This window comes from Somniosus microcephalus, chromosome 6 (genome assembly GCF_052327205.1).
Source record: "Somniosus microcephalus isolate GS21.2 chromosome 6, FLI_Smic_1.0, whole genome shotgun sequence".
Lineage (NCBI taxonomy): Eukaryota > Metazoa > Chordata > Chondrichthyes > Squaliformes > Somniosidae > Somniosus > Somniosus microcephalus.
The window spans coordinates 18852172-18876537 of NC_140992.1; the positions used below are offsets into that span (position 1 = coordinate 18852172).

Here is a 24366-nt window from a genome sequence, read left to right on the forward strand (position 1 = left end):
CCTGGTCTCCAATCGTCTTGGATTCCCTTGCCATTGGACCAAGGCCTTGCTCTGTCAAGCCCGTGTGGTAGCTGGTGTGCAATGGCCACCCCACGTTAAAATAATTCACACACAGGCATCTTCCACCCTTTAAAATGAAGTTCGGGACCTGGAATGTCAGGACCCTCATGGACAACCCCAACAGCGACAGAGACTGTAGGACCCGCATTGGACTCATCAGTCACCTGAGAACACATTTTTAGTGTGGAAGCAAGTCATCCTCGGTTCCGAGGGACTGCCGAAGAAGGAGGAGACTGTCTGCAGTTCTGGTCACCACACTATAGGAGGGATGTGATTGCATTGGAGAGGGTGCAGAGGATATTCACCAGGATGTTACCTGGCTGGAGCGCTTCAGCTATGAAAAGAGACTGGACAGGCTGGGGTTGTTTTCCTTAGAGCAGAGAAGGCTGAGGGGGGACCTGATTGAGGTGTACAAAATTATGAGGGGCATAGATAGGGTAGATAGAAAGGAACTTTTCCCCTTAGTAGAGGGGTCATTAACCAGGGGGCATAGTTTCAAGGTAAGGGGCAGGAGGTTTAGAGGGGATATGATGAAAAACTTTTTCACCCAGAGGGTGGTTGGAATCTGGAACTCACTGCCTGAAAGGGTGGTAGAGGCAGGAACCCTCAACATTCAAGAAGCATTTAGATGAGCACTTGAAACGCCATAGCATACAAGGCTACGGACCAAGTGCTGGAAAATGGGATTAGAATAGACAGGGCTTGACGGCCGGCGCGGACACAATGGGCCGAAGGGCCTCTTTCTGTGCTGTATAACTCTATGACTATGACTCTATGAAAGAGAGGTGGAGAGGTTTAGGGAGGGAGTCCCAGAGCTTAGGGCCCAGGCAGCCGAAGACACGGCCAGCAATGGTGGAGCGATGAAAATCAGGGATGATCAGCAGGCCAGAATTAGCGGAGAGCAGAGCTCTCGGAGAGTTGTGGGGCTGGAGGAGATCACAGAGATAGGGAGGGGCGAGGCCATGGAGGGATTTGAAAACAAGGATGAGAATTTTAAAATCGTACCCCATGTCACGTCTTATTTTTGGCCATGCCGTGCCATACCAGCAACGAGGAAACATACCAAATCACAAAACAAGAAACCGATGTTAATTGTTGGTTTATTAGATTTCAAGTTGCAACCGTCATCTTTATCCTTCACCGTAACTCATCGATCTGAATGTAACATATAAATACCAAACTTAACCACACACAACAGAGCTGCTCAGAGGTGCCGTACAATAGTATTATTATAGGGGAAAAATAGTTTTATTATTTAACAAACTTCTTTTCTTCTTAAAAAGTGCTCATGTAAAATTACAAATCTAGGCAAAATTGACAGTTTAAATGAACAGCTTCGCCACGTCCTTAAGAGGCTCACGAAAGCAAGCCACTGAAAAGAGCAAAGCACCTGCCGCCACAGTTCTGTAGACTGCCTATCTCGTCATAGTCAAATTCATTCATATAAACCATTATTTTGGTCCAGTGCATCATTAGGGAGTCTTTGCTAACAAATAAATAAATTCCATTTATATCTAGAACATTCCTTGGTTGTAGGTCAGCTAAAATCACCAAAATTGACTTTTAGCCAAAACAAAAAAAAGCAGCTTTTTACAGGACCTACAAGATCCAAGAAACACTTCTCATTGTAAAACTTCAATTTCTTCTTTTTTTTTAAATAAAATAATCTACTCTCACTTTACATTATTTATTCACATCAGCTACATCACAGAAAAAAAAAGTGTCGAAATAATAAAAAAAAAACGTAAAAATAATAATAAAAAGAGATTATCGGGATGAACAATGAATGGAAACCCCCTCCCCCTCACCCCCCCACCTCCCAGGGAGTTCGGTCAGGTGCGCTGATCTTCATTGTTCTCCAGGGACTGTCTGGTCTGTGCTTCTTTCCAAGGTTCAGTAATGGGGAGGGTGGCTGTATGGGTTCGATGGCTGTTGGGGCTGGTTACCTGGAAAAGGGATGACGGTTGCACAAACGTCACAATCGGTTATGCGTTTAAGAGAAAAATTAGGTACGTTTGCAATTCAGCTATTCCTCAAGCAGTAGAGAGTTTAGCACAATATTACATGACATTTCTATTAGAGAGACAGAGGGGGGGGGGAACGAGAGAAAAGTAACGGATGGGAGTAATTACAAGACAATAATCTTATCAAGGGATTCAGACTGCATTGTGATCTGTAGCGGATAAGGGGAAAGGAAAGAGGGAGAAGGCAGGGGGGAAAAGAGGCGAGAAGATGGCTTGGGGAACTCAAGTAGGGAATCTAAGCTGTCTGGCTAGTTTTGTTGATACAAGCTGAGGGAATTTTACATTTTGTACAGAATGTGATGTTCATTTAGAATTCAGTTTTCATTGTGTGTGGTTCCTGCTCAGCTTTCCTTCTGGCCGGTCTTATCAATTGTGTTGCAGGTTGAAGGACAAGTTTGATGCCAGCAAGTGTTGCATTTAATCTGTTGGCAATGACCCAATAAGAACATAAGAAGCAGGAGCAGGACACACGGCCCCTCGAGCCTGCTCCGCCATTCAACGGGATCATGGCTGATCTTCGATCTCAGCTTCGTTTTCCCACCTGTCCCAATATCCCTCAATTCCCTTAATATCCAAAAAACTTTGTCTTGAATATACTTAAATGACTGAGCATCCACAACCCTCTGGGGTAGGGAACTCCAAACCCTCTGAGTGAAGAAATCTCTCCTCATCTCAGTCCTAAATGGCCGACTCCTTATTCTGAGACTGTGACCCCTGGTTCTAGACTCCCCAGCCAGGGGAAACATCCTCCCTGCATCTACCCTATCAAGCCCTGTAAGAATTTTATATGTTTCAATGAGATCACCTCTCATTCTTCTAAACTCTAGGGAATATAGGCCTAGGCTACTCAATCTCTCCTCATAGGACAATCCCCCCCATCCCAGGAACCAGTCTGGTGAACCTTCGTTGCACTCCCTCTATGGCAAGTATATCCTTCCTTAGGTAAGGAGACCAGAACTGTACACAGTACTCCAGGTGTGGCCTCACCAGGGCCCTATATAATTGCAGTAAAACTTCATTACTCTTATACTCCAATCCCTTTGTAATAAAGGCTATCATACCATTTGCTTTCCTAATTGCTTGCTGTACCTGCATGTTAACTTTCTGTGATTTGGGTACAAGGGCACCCAGGTCCCTCTCAATACCAATATTTCCCAGTCTCTCACCTTTTAAAAAATATTCTGCTTTTCTATTTTTCCCTACCAAAGTGGATAACTTCACATTATATTCCACGTTATATTCTATCTCCACCTTCTTGCCCACTCACTTAACCTGTCTATATCCCTTTGCAGCCTCTTTGCATCCTCCTCACAACTTACTTTCCCAGCTAGCTTTGAATCGTCAGCAAACTTGGATACATTACACGTGGTCCCCTCATCTAAGCCATTGATATAGATTGTGAAATAGCTGAGGCCCAAGCACTGATCCCTGAGGTACCCCCTAGTTACAGCCTGCTAATCTGAAAATGACCCATTTATTCCCCCTCTCTGTTCTCTGTCCGATAACCAATCCTCAATCCATGCTAGTATATTACCCTAATCCCATAAGCCCTAACTACTCCTGCATTTACCGCCCACCACTACAGGCAGTCCCAACACTGTGGCTGTCAGCGGAGATTTACCAGCTTAGGAGGTGGTTTTTGCTGCAGTTTGCTGGTTTGCAAATGTTTCCCCTTCAAGTATTTATCCAATTCCCTTTTGAAAGTTACTACTGAATCTGCTTCCACCGCCCTTTCAGGCAGGGCATTCCAGATCACAACAACTCGCTGTGTAAAAGAAATTCTCTTCTCCCCCTGGTTATTTTACCAATTATCTGAAATATGTGCCTTCTGGTTACCAGTAGAAACAATTTCTCCCCAATTACTCTAACAAAACCCTTCATAATTTTGAACACCCCTATTAATTCCCTCCTTAAACTTCTCTACTCTAAGGAGAACAATCCCAGCATCTCCAGTCGCCCCACATAACTGGTTCCAGGGATGAGGGGCTTCATTCTAGTAAATCTCCTCTGCACCCTCTCCAAGGCCTTCACATCCTTCCTAAAGTGTGGGGCCCAGAAATTGAACACAATACTTCAAGCTGAGGCCTAACCAGTGATTTATAAAGGTTTAGCATAACTTCCTTGCTTTTGTACTCCATGCCTCTATTTATAAAGCTATTTATTTGCTTTTTAACCACGTTATCAACTTGTCCTGTCACCTTCAAAGATTTGTGTATGTGAATCCCAGGTGTCTCTGTTCCTGAACCCCCTTTAAAATTGGTGTTGAGCTTTTTGCCCACGGTCTTTGTCTACGTGCTTTCTACTTTGGCCAAAGGGCTCGTGATTCTCACCCATTGCCCCATTCCCAGCTTTCCCATTACTCTTGGCCCTCTTCCTCTGGCCTTTTACCTTCTCACTGAGTAACTAGTGGTGTTCCGCAGGGGTCAGTGCTGGGTCCCCAACTCTTTACAATCTATATTAACGATTTGGAGGAGGGGACCGAGTGTAACATATCAAAGTTTGCAGATGATACAAAGATGGGACGGAAAGTAGTGAGTGAGGAGGACATAAAAAACCTGCAAAGGGACATAGACAGGCTAAATAAGTGGGCAGAGATTTGGCAGATGGAATACAATACTGGAAAGTGTGAGGTTATGCACTTTGGCAGGAAAAATCATAGAGCAAGTTATTATCTTAATGGCAAGAAACTGGAAAGTACTGAAGTACAAAGGGATCTGGGGGTCCTGGTGCACGAAACTCAAAAAGTTAGTATGCAGGTGCAGCAAGTGATCAAGAAGGCCAATGGAATGTTGGCTTTTATTGCTAGGGGGATAGAATATAAAAACAGGGAGGTATTGCTGCAGTTGTACAAGGTATTGGTGAGACCTCACCTGGAATACTGCATACAGTTTTGGTGTCCATACTTAAGAAAAGACATACTTGCTCTCGAGTCAGTACAAAGAAGGTTCACTCGGTTAATCCCGGGGATGAGGGGGTGGTCATATGAGGAGAGGTTGAGTAGATTGGGACTCTACTCATTGGAGTTCAGAAGAATGAGAGGCGATCTTATTGAAACATATAAGATTGTGAAGGGGCTTGATCAGGTGGATGCGGTGAGGATGTTCCCAATGATGGGTGAAACTAGAACTAGGGGGCATAATCTTAAAATAAGGGGCTGCTCTTTCAAAACTGAGATGAGGAGAAACTTCTTCACTCAGAGGGTGGTAGGTTTGTGGAATTTGCTGCCCTAGAAAGCTGTGGAAGCTACATCATTAAATAAATTTAAAACAGAAATAGATAGTTTCCTAGAAGTAAAGGGAATTAAGGGTTACGGGGAGCAGGCAGGAGATTGGACATGAGTCTAGGTTCAGAATGGTCATGGCCCTGTGGGTAGTGGAGTGGGCCCAGGGGCCGTGTAGCCTGGTTCTGCTCCTACTGTGTTCTAATTCTGTGTTAGATTTCAGGAGATGGTTTTATTCCTGTTCCTGGCTGGGGTGGAGATCGCCTTTACAGAAGGTAAGTACTGTAGAAAATATAGGGACAGCGTGATCTCCTGGAAGAATTTCGATCGCCTAGATGGGTCGGAGAGGAATTTCCCAGATCTTTTTCTCCCAAATTGGCCATTGGGTCTTTATCTGGTTTTTCGCCTCTCCCGGGAGATCACATGGGTTCGGGTGGATGCACAGTGATAGAAGATTTGAGGTTAGGATCAGATCAGCCATGATCTTATTGAATGGTGGAGCAGGCTCGAGGGGCCGATTGGCCTACTCCTGCTCCTATTTCTTATGTTCTTATGTTCTTCTTATGTTTCTTATGTTCTTATATGCCATCATGATACTGGCTGCTTGAGTTTCTCTACTCCTTTTACGCACTCTAATCTGTCTCCCCGCTGAATTCGAGTGCTCCATTCTCTTGGTTCCAAGCCCAACTGAAACAAATTCTGATGAAGGGTTCCAACTAGAAGGTTAATACAGAAGCTGACTGACCTACTGTGCATTCCACCAATTTCTGTTTCTGTTGCATATTTGTGTTTTCTCTTTCTTATGAATACATTGCGTAGAGTACAAAAGCCAGGAAGTTATGCTAAATCTATATAAAACATTAGTTTGGCCCCAGCTGGAGTACGGTGTCCAAATGTGGCCCCCACACTTTAGGAAGAATGTGAAGGCTTTGGAGAGAGTACAGAAGAGATTTTTTAGAATGGTCCCAGGGATGAGGGATTACAGTTTCGTGGAAAGACTGGAGAAGCTGGGGTTGTTCTCCTTGGAGCAGAGAAGGCTAAGAAGAGATTTGATAGAGGTGTTTAAAATCATGACGGGTTTAGAAGAGAAATTCTTTCCAATGGCTGAAGGGTCGGTAACAAGAAGGCACATGTTTAAGGTGATTGGCAAAAGAACCAGCGGCGATATGAGGAAACACTTTTTTATGCAACAAATAGTTAGGATTTGGAATACACTGCCTGATAGGGTGGTGGACAGCAGCCGTCAAAAGGGAATTGGAGAAATACTTGAAGGAGAAAACAATTGCAGGGGTATGAGGAAAGAGCAGGGAGTGGGACTGACTGGATTGCTCTTCGAAAGAGTCGGCGCAGACTCGATGGGCCGAATGGCCTCCTTCTGTGCTGTACTATTCTATGATTCTACATGCAAAAATCCGCTTGGCATTTGGTACAATAACCATAAAGCATTTGAAATCTCATTTGAATTTGATACTTACTAGAGAGCTGCTTTTGCAGCTGTCGAACCAACGCTGCTGTCTGTTGTTGCTGTTGGGTCTGTTGCATACCCTGTCTTGAAAACTGGGATGAGGGGAAAAAGAAACACATTATTGATACTTAATCCATTCATTGCTCCAGTCCCCTGCACTATTATTACTTCTAGATGTGAAGTTCTGCCTGCAAATGGGAGAAAGTTAAGAGTTTATCCACCAGAGAGACTCATTTTTATTTAGCAAAGGCAGCGCACAAATGTCCCTGTGTTATTTCCTAAGCATCATTGGTAAATTAGCATCTTATTGTCTTTATCTCCCTTCCCACAACATTAAAGTCACTTCAGGATATTCAGGCTGTGTCTGTCAGACAGGAAATGAGTGTGGAGATTTTCAGTAATATGCAGTGACGTGCTCACAACAATAACTTGCATTTATATAGCGCCTTTAATGTAGTAAAATGTCCCAAGGTGCTTCACAGGAGCGTTATCAAACAAAATTTGACACCCACCAAGCTACATGAGGCGATATTAGGACAGGCTTGGCCACAGAGATAGGTTTTAAGGAGTGTCTTAAAGGAGGAGAGAGGTGTAGAGATGTGGAGAGTTTTAGGGAGGGAATTCCAGAGCTGAGGGCCCAGGCAGCTGAAGGTAACGGCCGCCAATAGTGCAGCGAAGGAAATCGGGGAGGTGCAAGAGGCCAGAATTGGAGGAAGGCAGAGATCTTGCAGGTTTTTAGGGCTTGAGGAGGTTATAGTGATAGAGACAAGCGAAGCCATGGAGGGATTCGAAAAGGATGAGAATTTTAAAATCAAGGCATTGCCGGACTGGGAGCAGAGTTCAGTTAACCTTTCAAACAGTGTGGAAGAATGCGAGACCTTCTGCCTCCCTCTCCCTCCCATTGCCAGGTCCGCCGAACCCTTCTCCCAGCTCCTGGATTCTCCCCATCTGCTTCAAACCCATTGTGAATCCTTGGCCTCCAGCCCAGTTTCATCTCTGTGCAACTCCTCCCTGGCATGACTGCTGCCCACTGGCACTTCAGCCTTCCAAGCAATTTTTGTTTTTAAAGTCATCAAATACATTAAAAGAACTCATAACACTTTGGAAACTAAAGTTCTAATAAGAGCTGGGTCTACAACCACACTGGGAGGCGGATCATCACTTGTGAAAACAAACGTTGGGTGATGCTGGCGAGAATAGGATGCGGGTTGAGGTGGAAGGATGAGGGTGGGTGAAGGAAACAGAGGAAGATGAGGAGGGTCGTGGGGATTGATGGGAAATTGCCACATTTCCTACGTTAAAATAGTGACTACACTTCAAAAAGTACTTATAGAAAAGTACTTCATTGGCTGTAAAGCGCTTTGGGACGTCCTGAGGTTGTGAAAGGCGCTATATAAATGCAAGCCTTTCTTTATTCTAAGAATCACCACTCTCAGCAGAAACGGTTCAACAAGGTAGCAGGCCGCAGAGCCCAGCATATCATTGTATCGACAGCGAAAGTGACCATTCACAGTGTTTAAAAGTGTGGCCCCTTTACCCTCCTTACTATCCACCAAGCAACTGAAGCAGGGAAGCCATTTTTGTAAGCAGTTAAGGGATTTTATTTGTGTGTAAATTACTATACTCAAGTTTAGCAACTCCAGTTATGCTCATACGATGTTTAAAGCTGGGCTTCGAAAAACCACTGATTAAAATGGAGAGCTGCAATCTGGTGCGCTCACTTTAACTTGTGCAATAATACACTAACAACTTGAATTTATATACCGCCTTTAAGATAGAAAAGCACTTTTATGCATATTGTATTTTAGTTCCTTCAATTTTCCCCCTCATCTCCTGACTCTTGCTGGGGTAGTCTCATGGGTGCTGGCTGCCCTTTGGCACCTCTCTCCAGTGTCACTCATTACTTGTGAGCCCTGGCAGAGAGTATTCACAAGATGTGTGTCGGTGGGGCAGGCAACACAACTGACCCCGTTCTAGTCCTTACCTGGTAATGCACACGTCTACTTGCCAGCAGAAGTCACTTGCCAGCAAACAGAGTGGGGACCCTAACTAACCTTAGTGCAAGGATGCTGGCAACTAGAGATACTTTCCCGGTCTCCAGAAATAAGTTCCCCTTATTTTGTGGCATTCCTCGAAGGGAGTACACAGCCTGTTGCTAAGTCTCTGACAATACTGGTTCTGGCTCTGACAGTACTGTTCTCCCACTCTGACCTCGGCCTCCTACAATGTTCCAATGAAGCTCAGCATAAGCTCATCTTTTTATTAGGCACTTGACAGCCTTCCGGACTCAACACGGAGTTCAACAATTTCAGATCATAAACTCTGCCCCATTTTTTCAGATGGCAGCTGTTGATGCTTCTGCTAGTCCCATTTACACCTCTTCTAGACCCATCTTTTGTTTCTTAACTTGTCCCATTACCATCTCCTTTTGCCTTGCACCATCATCCCTTTTGTCATTTAATCTCTCCTGCCTTCTATTCTACTGGGTTATAGTCCAACAGCTTTATTTGAAATCACAAGCTTTCGGAGCGCTGCTCCTTCGTCAGGTGAAGTGAAGAGAAGCATATAGGCACAGCATATATAGTCAGAGAACACTGCCAGATGATTACAGGTAATCTTTCTAACTGCCCTTTATCACACCTGAGAAAGATTACCTGTAATCATCTGGCAGTGTTCTCTGACTATATATGCTGTGCCTATATGCTTCTCTTCACTTCACCTGACGAAGGAGCAGCGCTCCAAAAGCTTGTGATTTCAAATAAAGCTGTTGGACTATAACCTGGTGTTGTGTGACTTCTCACATTTGTCCACCCCAGTCCAACACCGGCAGCTCCACATCATGACTTCTACTCTACCACAGAGCTTCCCCTTTTGTTCTTTCCTTCCCTCCTCCCCACTTTCCCTGCCCCTGCGCTTGCTTAAAACCCGTTACATCTCTAACTTTTTCCAGTTCTGACGACAGGTCATCGACCTGAAACGTTAACTCGGTTTCTCTCTCCACCGATGGCTGCCTGAGCTGCTGAGTGTTTCCAACATTTTCCGGTTTTATCTCTTGACAATACGGTTGGTTTCACATCCTCAAACTCCCCTACCCTGCCCTGTGGGGAGCAAGCTCATCTCCACCTAGTGCCACCCCCCCCCCCAGATGGTCAGAGCTCGCTTGGGAACTGCATGCGATTGCACTCACGGCCAACAGTCCCCCTCAGCCAAAACTACCAAACAGATTAACCGGTCATTCATCTCATTGCGGCTACAGTCAAGAATGGCTGCCACAAGTGGCGGAATAATGACAGTCGCTGTAATTCACAATCTAATTACCGTGCGCACCATGTTATGATGCGGTAAGTCGCTTTATAAATGCCAGTGCCATTACTACTAGAATAGCACTGTGCTACATCTCTAGACACCCCGTGAAATTGTTTCTGATTTATAAGAAACATAGCAAAATAAAACTAACTTTATTTTTCCTTGTAATGAATTGCTTGCACTGTGCCATCAAACAAGAGTTAATTATATTCCTAAAATTGTGTTCTGTGTTTGCTAACTGAAGCCTGATCAGCAATGGGACTTGAAAACCAGGATTTCTTTTTCTCCAAAATTAAAAACTTCACAGACAGTTAGCTTCGTTCACACTCACACTGGAGATGTCCAGAATGACAAATATCTCCCCAGTTAATTCCTATAAACTTAATCATAGGAAATTCCCAGACTGTTTGGTAGAAACTTCTTTTTTTAACTACTTAAAAAGCATTTGGCATTTCACCTTTTCAATTTTCTTAACAAGCGAAAACAACAGCGTCTGGGGGTTTTGCTGACCGCATTGCACGTCATTTCTGAGACGCCCACTGCGCAAATGAAGGCGAGCAGGCTTTCCGCCCTCGGTTATCTGCATTTCAAGGTCTCAATATATTAATGATTGGAGCGCCCATGGCATCACTGACCCATGGAAACCTGGGTCTATAGATGTGCCGCGGGTTATAGCCACCAGATTCAATAAGGTATTTCTAATCCTCGTTCAAACCTTCGTATATTCAGTATACCTTCCACTACACTAAGGGAATCAAGGGATATGAGGATCGGGCAGGAAAGTGGAATTGGGGTCGAAGATCAGCCATGATCTTATTGAATGGCGGAGCAGGCTCGAGGGGCCGTGTGGCCGACTCCTGCTCCTAATTCTTATGTTCTTACACCCTTGTGATTCAGTCTCTTCAGGAGAGATAGGGTTAAAGCTGGAGAGGGGAATTAAGAAGAGTGAACAATGAGAGTATGCTCTCTGTCCTTGATTTTTAAATAGTGTGAAACGTAACAAAGAATATGTTGAATAATGTTGACTGGCACAGCTCAGATGGGGCCTCTCAGATGACCAAGTTCAACGAAGTCACAGTGGGGAAGTGGCAGATGAAGCCAGAGATCTTGCCCGCAGCAAGTGAGGAGGAAATCGGAGGACTAGTTATCCCCAAGGTCCTTGTTGTATATCTCCGGTGACTGCTTTGAGAATGGGATTGTTGCAGACTTAAGTCTAAGTCACCCACCGTGTCCTAGGGCTGGGTGGTTTTGGGGGGGGAGGGGGGGGGGAAGGAAAAACAACTTCGAAGAAAAAAGGTTGGGGCATCTTGTCCTGAAGAAAAAAAAAGGTACAGCGTTAGTAGAATGCATTGCACCTCAAAGCAGAAGAATGTGCGATGTGCCTGTGATTTGGCAAACAGCACAATCCCCAATCTCACACAGTGCATCAGCTCTTCTTCAAAACCAAGCATTAGTCACACCGGACTGCTCTGGTGCGCCTCCTGGTAGCTGGCACTGGCACAGACCGGAGAGCCCGCTGCCCGCGTGTCTGTTTGGCCAGATTCAGTGTTTCGATGTCTGTGATCTTGCTGAAGATTTTATTGATTTCTTATTTCTACTATCCCCATGAATCATGCCTATTAGCCCAATGGTCCAAAAATCAGTCAATTGTGAGTGAATTAGCAAGTGTCAGCAACGCGGTGGGGCTGGGGGCCTAGTGAATGGGCAGATTGGGCACCAGGGAATCTAAAGGGGAGGGAAATAAGAGATGAAAAGAACAAAATATGAATGCAGGAAATCTGCGATTATAAAAACCTAGAAAATACTGGAAATACACAGCAGGCCTGTCAGCAGCTGAAAGAGAATGTTTTGATAAAGGGTCCCATGTGAACACTAACCCATCTTCTGCTTCTAACCCATGTCAGCTGTGGCTCAGTGGGTAGCACACTTGCCTCCGAGTCAGACGGTTGTGGGTTCAAGTCCCACTCCAGGGACTTGAGCATATAAAACTGTTGTGTATGTAACCGTTTACCTTTAAGGGAACTATTGAATGTAACCGTTCGCCTTTAAGAGCACTACTTTAGGGTGGCACTATTTGTTGGCTCATGTATACTGTAATACCGATAGTGACCACACCAGTATATAAGGGTTGTGATACGTTAACTAGGGCAGAATCGCCCGAACCTCTGAATAGTAAAGACCTGTTTTATTTTGTTAATCGTGGAGTCTGTGTATTATTTACAATACAACCCACAGACTTAACATTGGCGACGAGTCGGGTTCGAACCCTGCGGCAGTTATTCCACGGCGGCTTCGTCTACAGACAGGACGTTGAAGAGAGGTTCCAAACCTCACCACCCCACTGGAAACGACAGGCATTAGGACCCTGAAGCCTCCATCAGCGACTAAAAAAACTGGAGTGGAGAAGACGTGGGTAAGCCGAGCAGCGTTGGCTGCAAAGACAGGGCCGGGGAAGTCGGAGGAACAAGGGCGATCGCGATCGGGAAGATAAGGGCCGAGAGCCGCTTCGAGCGGGAGGCGCTTCGCGAGCCTGCGATCGCACCAGCGATAAGGGCCGAGAGCCGCTTCGAGCGGGAGGCGCTTCGCGAGCCAGCGATCGCATCTAAGATAAGGGCCGAGAACCGCTTCGGCGATCGCACAGGAGATAAGGGCCGCACTCGGGCTGAAAGACAGCGTCGGGGGACGGGGGGGGGGGGGGAAGACCGTCAAGCGCGGGAAAACCGCCATTGAAGTGGGCGGGGAGAGAGAGAAGCGCGGGAAAGCCGCCATTTTTCGCGGGAAAACCGCTGGGGAAGAAGACAGAAGCGGGAAACCGCCATTTTAGAAAATTAATTAGAATTTTCAGAAAGGCTGGTGTGTTCTCAAGAAGAGAGGAAAAATAAGAATAAGTAAAGCAATACTTGTGTTGTTCTCAAGAAGAGAGGAAAAATAAGAATAAGTAAAGCAATACTTGTGGTGTTCTCAAGAAGAGAAGAAAATTAATAATAAGTAAAGAAATACTTGTACTGTTCTCGAAAAGAGAAGATGCCTAAGCGAGGAAATATTAATGATTTTAATGCTGAAATAGAAGACTGGGCCATGTATGTGGAACGCATAGAAATATATTGCGTAGCCAACGAAATTGAGGATGACGACAAGGCAATAACTTTGTTAAATTCGATGGGAGCAAAAACATACGGGCTTTTGAAACATCTAATAGCACCAGTTAAACCAGTGGACCAGACCTTCGAAGAGATCGTAGCAGTGTTGAAGGATCACTTGAACCCCACACCGTTGATGCTGGCTGAACGATTTAAATTTTACGCCAGAACCCAGAGGCAAGATGAAAGCAATGCGGAATACTTAGTCGAACTGCGTAAGCTAGCGAAATACTGCCAGTTTGGAGGGAATTTGACAGAGGCGCTGCGGGACAAGTTCGTATGCGGCTTGGCCAAAGAAGGAACGCAGAAGCGACTTCTGGAAGAAAACGACCTCACACTGGACAGGGCTGTCCTCATAGCTTCATCGCATGAAGCCGCAGTGAAAGGAACGGCGGAAATGCAGCAAAAGGCGGCGGCACTCTGGGTGGACCAAATTACTGCAAGCACTTCCAAATGCTACCGTTGTGGAAAGACAACGCACGACCAGAATCAGTGCTGGTTTAAGAACCAAGAGTGCAGGAAATGTGGCAAACTGGGTCACATCGCGAAGGTATGCAGGTCCGGAAAGAAGACCAACAAGCAAAGGAAGCCACCACCACAAGAAAAGTACAACAAGGTACATCAGGTGGCTGGAAAGAGTTCAGACGAACAAAATTCAGACTCAGAATCCACAATGTGGGTAAGGTAACTGATCTGCAGACGATCTGGGTCACACTAAAAATAGCTGGAGTCCAAGTACGAATGGAGCTGGACACGGGATCAGCTGTATCAGTCATCAACCAAAAGGACTACCACCGACTATTCTCTCACATACCCTTAAGAAATACCAAGTTTGTATTACAGACATACACGGGGCATAACGTATACCCCATGGGGAAAATAAGAGTCAAGGTGAGAGATAGGGGTAAAGTACACCCAAGAATGAATTTGTACGTACTACCTGAGGGAGGACCACCACTTCTAGGACGGGAGTGGATCAAGAAAATAGACATGGAATGGCACTACCTACAAGCAATGACAAATGAGGACTCGGTGCAGACAAGCAGCTCAGACTCCGAGCCGGAAGACGATAAGTCCAGCTTATGTATGAAAAACAAGGTTAACATGAACTCACGGTCTAAGGTTGGAAAATCGATGGCGTGCATAAAGACAGAGAATTCTGAGTCTGTTCAAGCTACAGACATATGCATTACGGAGGAACACCGGGCTCGAACTCAACGTTATTTCAAAGTAAAACAACAATTAGAACAATTAAGTTACCGCCTCGTACAAGAGATGAAAACAATGAAAAAGTTCTATGACACCGAATGGGAGAGTCTGGAAAGACAACAGAACCTACTGGCTCAAGCAGAGAGCGACCATAGAGCCATCGTGACCAATTACCGATCACATCTCCCTTATGATGTTCAGGAGTTAGAATATTTGCATGATCTAGAGATACAGCAGAAGGGCAAACCACGCTACACTGAGGATTTTGTTCTGCAATTAGAGACGGAGCTAGTGCAGGCAAGGTTAAGAGAAGTTGAATCGCAGTGTGCTCTTAAGGAGATGCAGAAACAAATCTTGGGCATGGAAAAGAGAAACGCTTCTTTACCTGATGTGAATAATGTGGACATGTTGCGAGAGGGGATTATTGAGGCGAAACTGAAAGAAGCTAAGCAAAGGATGTTGGAACTTGAAACACAGAACCAAATCAGCAGAAATCAGCTATGTCGAGCAGAGAAGGAGTGCTATGGTCTACAGGAGAAGGTGAAATATCTCTCAGCCCAGAATAAGGGGCTACTCACTCAGTTAAAAGAGAGTAAACGGGAGATGGCTGAGATAGACTGCAAGAATAAAGAAGAATTGATGGCAGTGAGACTTCGAGAGGCAGATAACATAGCAGCCTTGGCTGAACTCCAACAGGAAATTGCAAAAACACCAATTGCAGAGGAATCTTCAGGAAGCCAGGATTTTATTCCAGTTCATCTCTACGACTTGTTGCAAGCAGAGTGTAACGAGTTGAAAGAACAGTATGAACAGGCCCAGACTACAATCCTGGAAGGGGTTAACTTGGCAACCTCCGAAAAGCTAGTGTTGGTGAAAGCACATGAGCAACTGAAGGTTGACCATGAGCAAGAAGTCCAAAGGCTGCAGGAAATGTTTGATGAGCTTCAGGCCAAGGCTGACTCATCGGTAAAGATTCCATCCATAGATGAAAAATTAGTGGTGGAAGACATGGCAGAACATGAAATGCAGGATGTCCCAGAACTCGTTAAATTATTGAAGGAAGTTGAAGTATTAAAATCACTAATGAGGTCATTAGTAAACGACTTGCTGAAAGCCAAGAAAAAGCTGGACGAAGAGGTACACATGAAGAAGTCTCTTCAGGAAAGATGTCTGGATTTGGAACAAGAGCTGGCTAACGTCCAGCTGGGTATGGAGGAAATAGACGACCCTCTAGCTGGCCTAGCTCAGGACGACACCGAATATTACCATGACCTGGTGGACTACACCGAAAATTGCGATGTCCTGTCCAGCTTGTAACTTCGACTCCCAAAGTGCAGAAATCATGGAGGAGCACCAAAAGTCTACGGAACATCGGGAGAAGGTGGCTCTACGACGGAAAGAAAGAGAGATAGAGAAGGAACAGCAGTCGGATAGCGTCCAGTTGGGTAAGGAAGAAGTAGAAGGGCCTCTCGATGGACTAACTCAGGATGACCCCGAATGTGACCATGACCTGTTGAGTGACACTGAATACTACGAGGATGTGGTATGCCTAAATTGTGAGGGAAACTCCCAAAGTGCTGAAATCCGGAGGAAGCACTTAAGGTCTAAAGAACATAGAGAGTTGGTGGTATTACAGCTGGCCGCCGAGAAGATGGAAACGTCAAGAGTTGTAAAAAGGCAGAAAAGAAATAGAAGAAGCCGAAGATAATAATTGTTTAAAATATTATTACTTCTACTACCTCCGGCCAAACACTACGAAAAGATGCTGTCTGGAACGAATTAAGATGAGACTGAATTTACGAACTGTTCCCACAGAGACTGAACCTGTAAACTGTTCCACTGAAAGTATGTTGCAACTGTTCCTGCAGAGACTGAATCTGTGATCTGTTTTGACATGAAGTTATATATGTTATTATGTTATGTTAAACATGAAGTTATATGACGTTGACTCCATCGAGAGTATATCTGCAAACTGTATATATAAAGTTGAAGATTGTATGTTTAACGGGATTCTGTAAGTAATAAGCTAAAAAGGGAGGAGTGTTGTGTATGTAACCGTTTACCTTTAAGGGAACTATTGAATGTAACCGTTCGCCTTTAAGAGCACTACTTTAGGGTGGCACTATTTGTTGGCTCATGTATACTGTAATACCGATAGTGACCACACCAGTATATAAGGGTTGTGATACGTTAACTAGGGCAGAATCGCCCGAACCTCTGAATAGTAAAGACCTGTTTTATTTTGTTAATCGTGGAGTCTGTGTATTATTTACAATACAACCCACAGACTTAACAAAAACTAGGCCAACACTCCAGTGCAGTGCTGAGGGAGTGCTGCACTGTCGGAGGTGCCGATTTCGGATGAGACGTTAAACCGAGGCCCCGTCTGCTCTCTCAGGTGGACGTAAAAGATCCCATGGCACTGTTTCGAAGAAGAGCAGGGGAGATATCCCCGGTGTCCAGGCTAATATTTATCCCTCAATCAACATAACACATTGCTGTTTGTGGGAGCTTGCTGTGCTTAAATTGGCTGCCGCGTTTCCCGTATTACAACAGTGACTACACTTCAAAAAGTACTTAATTGGCTGTAAAGCGCTTTGAGACGTCCAGTTGTCATGAAAGGCGCTATAGAAATGTAAGTCTTTCTTTCTTTAGGAGGCTGACCAACCTGTGGAGTGTAGTTCCATTTTTATTGGGCAATAAAATAAAAATTTTCATAATGGACAGCCATCAGTAATATGTCTTACGCTGTCTGTACTTTGCTCCGTTTATCAACAGATTATATATGCAGATCTCCCAAACTTGTATTTAAATTAAAACACAGAAGATTAAGAACGAATGTTTTACACCTATTGACATCAGCAACATTCTTTTCCTCTTGGCACACAATGCATGATCCGACGGTTAGCTGCTTCAGAAGTTAGATAATGGCCCAGATTTTGCTGGAGCGTGACCCATTATTTAGACCATTTCCCTCACCCTTCAGCACGAAAAATTTTGCGCCACAAATTACTGGAAATGTGAGCTGATAACAGCGAGGGCAACGGGACATCTGGGACCTTGGTGAATGACAGACTGTTGGTCCTGTCTCCTTAACCAGAGATTGAAAAATGAACAAAGGAAGGACGGAGAAGAAATAGGATGAATTCGCATCAAATCAGGTACAGAAAGGGAAATAAAGAGGAAAATAAAGATCAGATTGAGAGAGAGAGAAAAAAGGGACAGAAAGGATAAGTTAAAAAAAAAAAATGTAAAAATGTGAAATTTAAAATCTCTACGAACAATTTACTACCTGCAGGAATGAGACTCCACAGTTTCAATTGTTCCCTTTCAGGGCTGGAGAGGTTGATTGGCATAAGAACAAAAATCTCATCATTAAAAAGGTACTTACGCTGTAAAATAGCAGCCCTAACTTTCGGCAGCAAGTTTAATCGGTAATTAATGCGCAAACGCAGCAAATTCTTGAAACACACAGGGAGGCTGAGGGCGCGTGCGCTGCCATTTCCGCAAGGCTGACAACAGAGTGGTATGAATCGTCCAGCAAAATTGTGGCGATTCGCAACTCACGGGGTAATCTCTTCCTCGCTGGACAATTTACACATTAATAACGGCGTGCACATTAAACTTCGTCGTTATTTTGCCAGGAATTTCTGGCCCAATTAAAAAAAAAATTTTTACAAAGAACTTTGTCCAAATGCATGAAACACATATTATTACACCCTGGGGATAGGATCTTGAACAGGACTAACTAAATAGGACAGGAAGACAGCTGTCATCAGTTGGATCAACCTTCAAATCCTGAGGGCAATAAATTACTGTACTGCCAGTGAGACATCACAATGCCAAGAATATTGCTGGCTTCCACGGCACTGGGTCAAGCACAATGTAGTTTGCAAGATTTTTACAGTGGAAACCTTTCCTTTTATGGCTGCAGGTCAGGTTAAAGGTAACTATTGTCTTTCGGAATAAAGATTATTTAGCATACTTTTTTTCCCCCCAGATGTTTACCTTCACATGAGGCAAATAGTCAGTTGACCGTAGCGCTGTTGCTTTGAAAATGAATTGTGCCTTTTCTCTCTCCTTGAAGGGAAAGTAATTTTTCATCTGTCTCTTAAGATTTGGAGAGTTTTTTTTATTCTTGGAAAGCATCCTCTAATCTCTGTATGATGCAGCACTGTTCCTGAGTGTGCCCAGAACTCAATCTGTGTGTGTAATGTGCATTCTTCATTTGTGAAATGCCACACTGTCTACAAATTCCGATGATTGCAAAACAAAAATCGCTGAATGACCGGCTCGGATCGGTCGAACAATCCTGCAGTCTTAATTGCTCAACCAGGCAATTAGACTGCATCGATAGCAAAATGCTGCGGATGCTGGAAATCCGAAATAACAACAGAAAATGCTGGAAAAACTCAGCAGGCCAGGGCAGCATCCGCGGAGAGAGAAACAGAGTCAACGTTTCAGGTCGAAACCCTTCGTCAGGACTGAGAGACAACACAGGAAATGAAACAGATTAAAAGGCCAGTTTGGGGGCTAGGAAATGGAGATGAGAGAACAAAAGAGAGGTGAAGAGGCATTAAGAGCTATTCAAGACGAGATGAGATGGTGATAGGACTAGTGGAGACAAAAGACGGCTCTAGATGTTTATTAAATGGATGCGGTGTGATGTGTGAAATGCGCTGGCAGAATGGGAGACAGCTGCCATGTGGGAGAGAGAAAAAGGGGGAAGGGCACAAAACAAAGGTGTGGATAAAAAATATATAAAAATGTAATAGGGGCCGAGGCTATGATCTGAAATTGTTGAACTTGATATTGAGTCCGGAAGGCTGCAAAGTGCCTAATCGGAAGATGTTAAACTTCATGCCCTAGTGAGACGTGTTTCACCAGCAACAAGGAGCCAAAGCAACGTTATCATCACTGCTACAGAATCCGATTAGAATCATAGGGGTAGAAATTTGTCTCGGGCAGTGGCGCAATACGGCCGGTACTGGATCGGCCGCCTGTTATACACCGCACCCGATAGTCAGTTCCTTGACTGCAATGAAGCTGAATATCAGACGCTGTATATAATGGGTGGCCGATTCGATACCGCCCGTTTTGCGCCACTGCCCCGAGACCAGTTTCTACCCCGTAGAACCTTTCAGCACAGAAGGTCGTCATTCGGCCCGTTGCGCCTGTGCCGGCTCTTTGAAAGAGCTCTCCAATTTAGGTTGACAGTGAAAGTCATGAACATTATAACTGATGAGGCATGACCAAGTATGGATCAGTGAAACAAGTAGATGCCCGATCTGATTTATTAGCTCAAAACATTCAGGAGAGGAAACGGAACACGGGACTCAAGAGAGCCGCAAAACAAATTCAAGCAAATTCCTTCAAACATGGCAGAACTGAAGAGAAGACCAACTGTCGAGAGGGTGAATTCGGAAACCTTATGCAGTCCATAGACCAGCCCCTAAATGGAGATGGAATAGGGAACTCTGCTAAACACTATTGGGGGGGGTGGGGGCGGGTGCAGTGGGGAAAGGGGTGGAAGGAGGCCCAGGCTAGCCAAAGGGCATGCTGATGGACTGGAGAATTCAAGCTTGTGAGAATTGAAGGGGTGGGGGAAATTCAAGACACAAAAAGTATGGATGAAAAGTTGACAGAAAGTTGCCCTCAGGGTAAAAAAAGACTTGCATTTCTATAGCGCCTTTCACGACCTCAGTGTAGTGTATGTACCTTTAAGGGGAGAACTACTTTTTACAGCTCCTGTATACTGTAGTACCGGCAGTGACCACACCTGTATATAAACCCTGAGTAGGGATCTGTACTGTTAGTTTTAGAGTAACCCTCATCCAGTAAACACCTGTTGATTGTTCCTCTGCAGTCGCTGCCTATTTATTGAAGGACGCCATACATCAAGATTCACGGATTTAACACTCAGGACATCCCAAAGCGCTTTAGAGCCAATGAAGTACTTTTAGAAGTGTAGTCACTGTTGCAATTTAGGAAACGTGGCAGCCAATTTGCGCACAGCAAGCTCCCACAAACAGAAATGTGATAATGACCAGATAATCTGTTTTTAGTAATGTTGATTGAGGGATAAATATCGGCCTGGACACCGGGGAGAACTTCCCTAGTCTTCTTCGAAATAGTGCCATAGGATCTTTTACGTCCACCTGAGAAAACAGACGGAGCCTTGGTTTAATGTCTCATCCGAAAGACGGCACCTCCGACGGTGCAGCACTCCCTCAGCACTGCACTGGAGCATTAGCCGAGATTTCTTTTGTGCTCAAGTCTCTGGAGTGGGACTTGAACCCACAACCTTCTGACGAGAGTGCTACCTATTGAGCCACAGCTGACAGAATCCTTCCGGCGTTGCCACTACAATCAATGGATCAGATCAAAGCTCTGCAGTCCTGCCACACCCAGTCGTGAATGGTGGTGGACCATTAAACAACTAACGGGAGGAGGCGGCTCCATGAATATCCCCATCCTCAATGATGGTGGAGCCCAGCACGTGAGTGCAAAAGACAAGGCTGACGCATTTGCAATCATCTTCAGCCAGAAGTGCCGAGTGGATGATCCATATCGGCCTATTCCTGAGGTCCCCACCATTACAGAAGCCAGTCTTCAGCCAATTCAATTCATTCCACGTGATATCAAGAAACGACTGAGCGCACTGGATACAGCAAAGGCCTCAACAACATTCCGGCTATCGTGCTGAAGACTTGTGCTCCAGAACTAGCTGCGCCTCTAGCCAAGTTGTTCCAGTACAGCTACAATACTGGCATCTATCTGACAATGTGGAAAGCTGCCCAGGTATGTCCTGTCCACAAAAAGCAGGACAAATCCAACCCGGCCAATAATCAGTCTACTCTCAATCATCAGCAAAGTGATGGAAGGTGTCGTTGACAGTGCTATCAAGCGGCACTTACTCACCAATAACCTGCTCACTGATGCCCAGTTTGGGTTCCGCCAAGACCACTCAGCTCCCCACCTCATTACAGCCTTGGTCCAAACATGGACAAAGGAGCTGAATTCCAGAGGTAAGGCGAGAGTGACTGCCTTTGACATCAAGGAGCCCTAGTAAAACTAAAGTCAATGGGAATCAGGGGGAAAACGCTCCACTGGCTGGAGTCATACTTAGCACAAAGGAAGATGGCTGTGGTGGTTGAAGGTCAATCATCACAGCCCCAGGACATCACTGCAGGAATTCACCAGGGCAGTGTCCTAGGCCCAACCATCGTCAGCTGCTTCATCAATGACCTTCCCTCCAACATAAGGTCAGAAATGGGGATGTTCGCTGATGGCTGCACAGTGTTCAGCGCCATTCATAACTCCTCAGATAATGAAGCAGCCCATGTCCGCATGCAACAAGACCTGGACGACGTTCAGGCTTGGGCTGATAAGTGGCAGGTAACATTCGTGCCTCAGGAGTGCTAGGCAATGACTATCGCCAAAAAGCGAGAGTCTGACTACTTCCCCTTGACATTCAACAGCATTATCATTGGCAAATCCCCCACCATCAACATCCTGGGGGGTCACCATTGACCAGAAACTTAACTGGACCAGCCACATAAATACTGTGGCAACAAGAGCAGGTCAGAGGCTAGGTGTTCTGCGGCGAGTGTCTCACCTCCTGACTCCCCAAAGCCTTTCCACCATCCACAAGACACAAGTCAGGAGTGTGATGGAATACTCTCCACTTGCCTGGATGAGTGCAGCCCCAACAACACTCAAGAAGCTCGACACCATCCAGGACAAAGCAGCCCGTTTGATTGGCACCCCATCCACCAGCTTAAACATTCACTCCCTCCACCACCGGCATACCGTGGCTGCAGTGTGTACCATCAGCAAGATGCACTGCTGCAACTCACCAAGGCTTCTTCGGCAGCACCTCCCAAACCCGCGACCTCTTCCACCTAGAAGGACAAGGGCAGCAGGCGCATGGGAACACCACCACCTCCAAGTCACACACCATCCTGACTTAGAAGTATATCGCTGAACCTTCATCGTCGCTGGGTCAAAGTCCTGGAACTCCCTACCTAACAGCACTGTGGGAGTACCTTCACCACATGGACTGCAGCGGTTCAAGAAGGCGGCTCACCACCACCTTCTCAAGGGCAACTAGGGATGGGCAATAAATGCTGGCCTTGCCAGCAACGCCCAGATCCCATAAGCGAATATAAAAATATATATAATTTTCAAATCAGGAACATGTTTTTTTTATACTCTGGCCAACCTCATCTCAGCTGCTGATTGCTTCAGGACACAATGTGGATGAGGAGAAAGAAATATGGGCAATATTAGGTCAGTCATAACGCCATGCAAACCTATCTACCCCTTTCACTCTGAACTCAGGCAATAACAATACAGACCACCACAGATGGGAAGGGGTGGGGAGCAAACCAGAAGCACACAGGTAGTTTAATGTCATTATTATTGGCTAAACTAAAATTCATTTATCACTGACTGTGACACCAGCCTTACTGTTAGGGGGTTTACCTGCATTCACCTGTGTTGTCAGTCAAAGATGTCGCTCAGCTCTCCACATGACACTGGTTTAGTAATGCTCGCTCTTCCTCACCCAGGAGGAGGGGGGGGGGGAATTTATTCAAAACTATACATAAGCTTATGAAAGCGTCTCATTTTTATCCCCAGCCAGTCCATTAAATGCAGGCACATCTCTGCTGTCAATAAGTTTCTCAGAGTTTCCAGTATGGAAAAAAAAAGTGAACGATGAAGAATCTGGGCACTCGCAAGATGAGGCAGAGCCAAGAAATCATGCTGCAAAGGACTGAAACTGTGTAGGGCCTTCAGCACAATTACTCACGATACTAGACCTAAAATAATAGAATCACACAGCACAGAAGGAAGCCATTCGGCCCATCGTGCCTGTGCCGGCTCTTTGAAAGAGCTGTTCAATTAGTCTCACTCCCCTGCCCTTTCCCCATGGTCCTGCAAATCTTTCCTTTTCAAGTATTTATCCAATTCCCTTTTGAAAGTTACTTTTGAATTTACTTCCATCGCTCTTTCAGGCAGCGCATTCCAGATCACAACACCTTGCATTAAAAAATTTTTTAATCTCCCCTCTGGTTCTTTTGCCAATTACCTTAAATCTGTGCCCTTTGGTTACTGACCCTCCTGCCACTGGAAACCATTTCTCCTCATTTATTCTATCAAAACCCTCCAAGATTTTGAACGCCTCTATTAAATCTCCCCTTAACCTTCGCTGCTCTAAAGAGAAGAACCCCAGTCTCCTCACGTAATTTTCTCTTCAGGAAACATTGTAGCTCACTAAGAAATGCAACCTCATCACGGACTGCTCAGGTGCTTTTAAAATCATTTTCACTTGTAACTAAATTCTCCTTTTCCCGTTTCAGCAGCTGACATCAGTTGGTTCTTATTCTTTTAAGCTGCACTTTTCCTCTCCTGTCTTCTTGTTCCCCCTGCCCTCCCTCACAGTTCCCCTTTTGCAGGCATTGCATTAGGTTCTGGCCAAGTGCACGGGTGGGCTGCTAAAGAGATGTCCAATCGCCCCACTGGCCGACTCTCTCAGCTATTTTCTAAGCACCCCGAGAGGAAGAAGCTCGCGCTGCTTTTCCACCCCGACAGCTTGGATTAGTTCAGGCGTTCACGAGCCTGGGGAAATTTTGGGTGCAGTTTTGGTCGCCTTATCTGAGGAAGGATGTTCTTGCCATGGAAGGAGTTCAGCGAAGATTCACCAGGCTGATACCTGGGATGGCAGGAATGACGTTATGAGGAGAGATTGGGTCGATTGGGCTTGTACTCGCTGGAGTTTAGAAGAATGAGAGGAGATCTCATTGAAACTTATAAAATTCTGACAGGACTGGACAGACTAGATGCAGGAAGGATGTTCCCGATGGTCGGGGAGTCCAGAACCAGGGGTCACAGTCTAAGGATAAGGGGTAGGCCATTTAGGACAGAAATGAGGAGGAA

At 45.3% G+C, this 24366-nt stretch overlaps 1 protein-coding gene across 8 annotated transcripts in view; it reads right to left on the bottom strand.

Moving 5' to 3' along the window:
* Positions 1-1143: 1143 nt before the first annotated feature.
* The window catches only part of LOC147115504 (mediator of RNA polymerase II transcription subunit 12-like protein), a 637745-nt gene continuing 614522 nt past the window's right edge, over positions 1144-24366 (bottom strand). For all 8 annotated transcript variants that reach the window (XM_085989804.1, XM_085989800.1, XM_085989802.1 and 5 more), the window contains 2 exons: positions 6780-6861; positions 1144-2006 (listed from right to left, as the gene is read on the bottom strand). In XM_085989804.1, the coding sequence (XP_085845930.1) occupies positions 1954-2006; positions 6780-6861 (135 nt within the window). In that variant the 3' untranslated portion in view covers positions 1144-1953. The remainder of the gene's footprint in view (positions 2007-6779; positions 6862-24366) is intronic.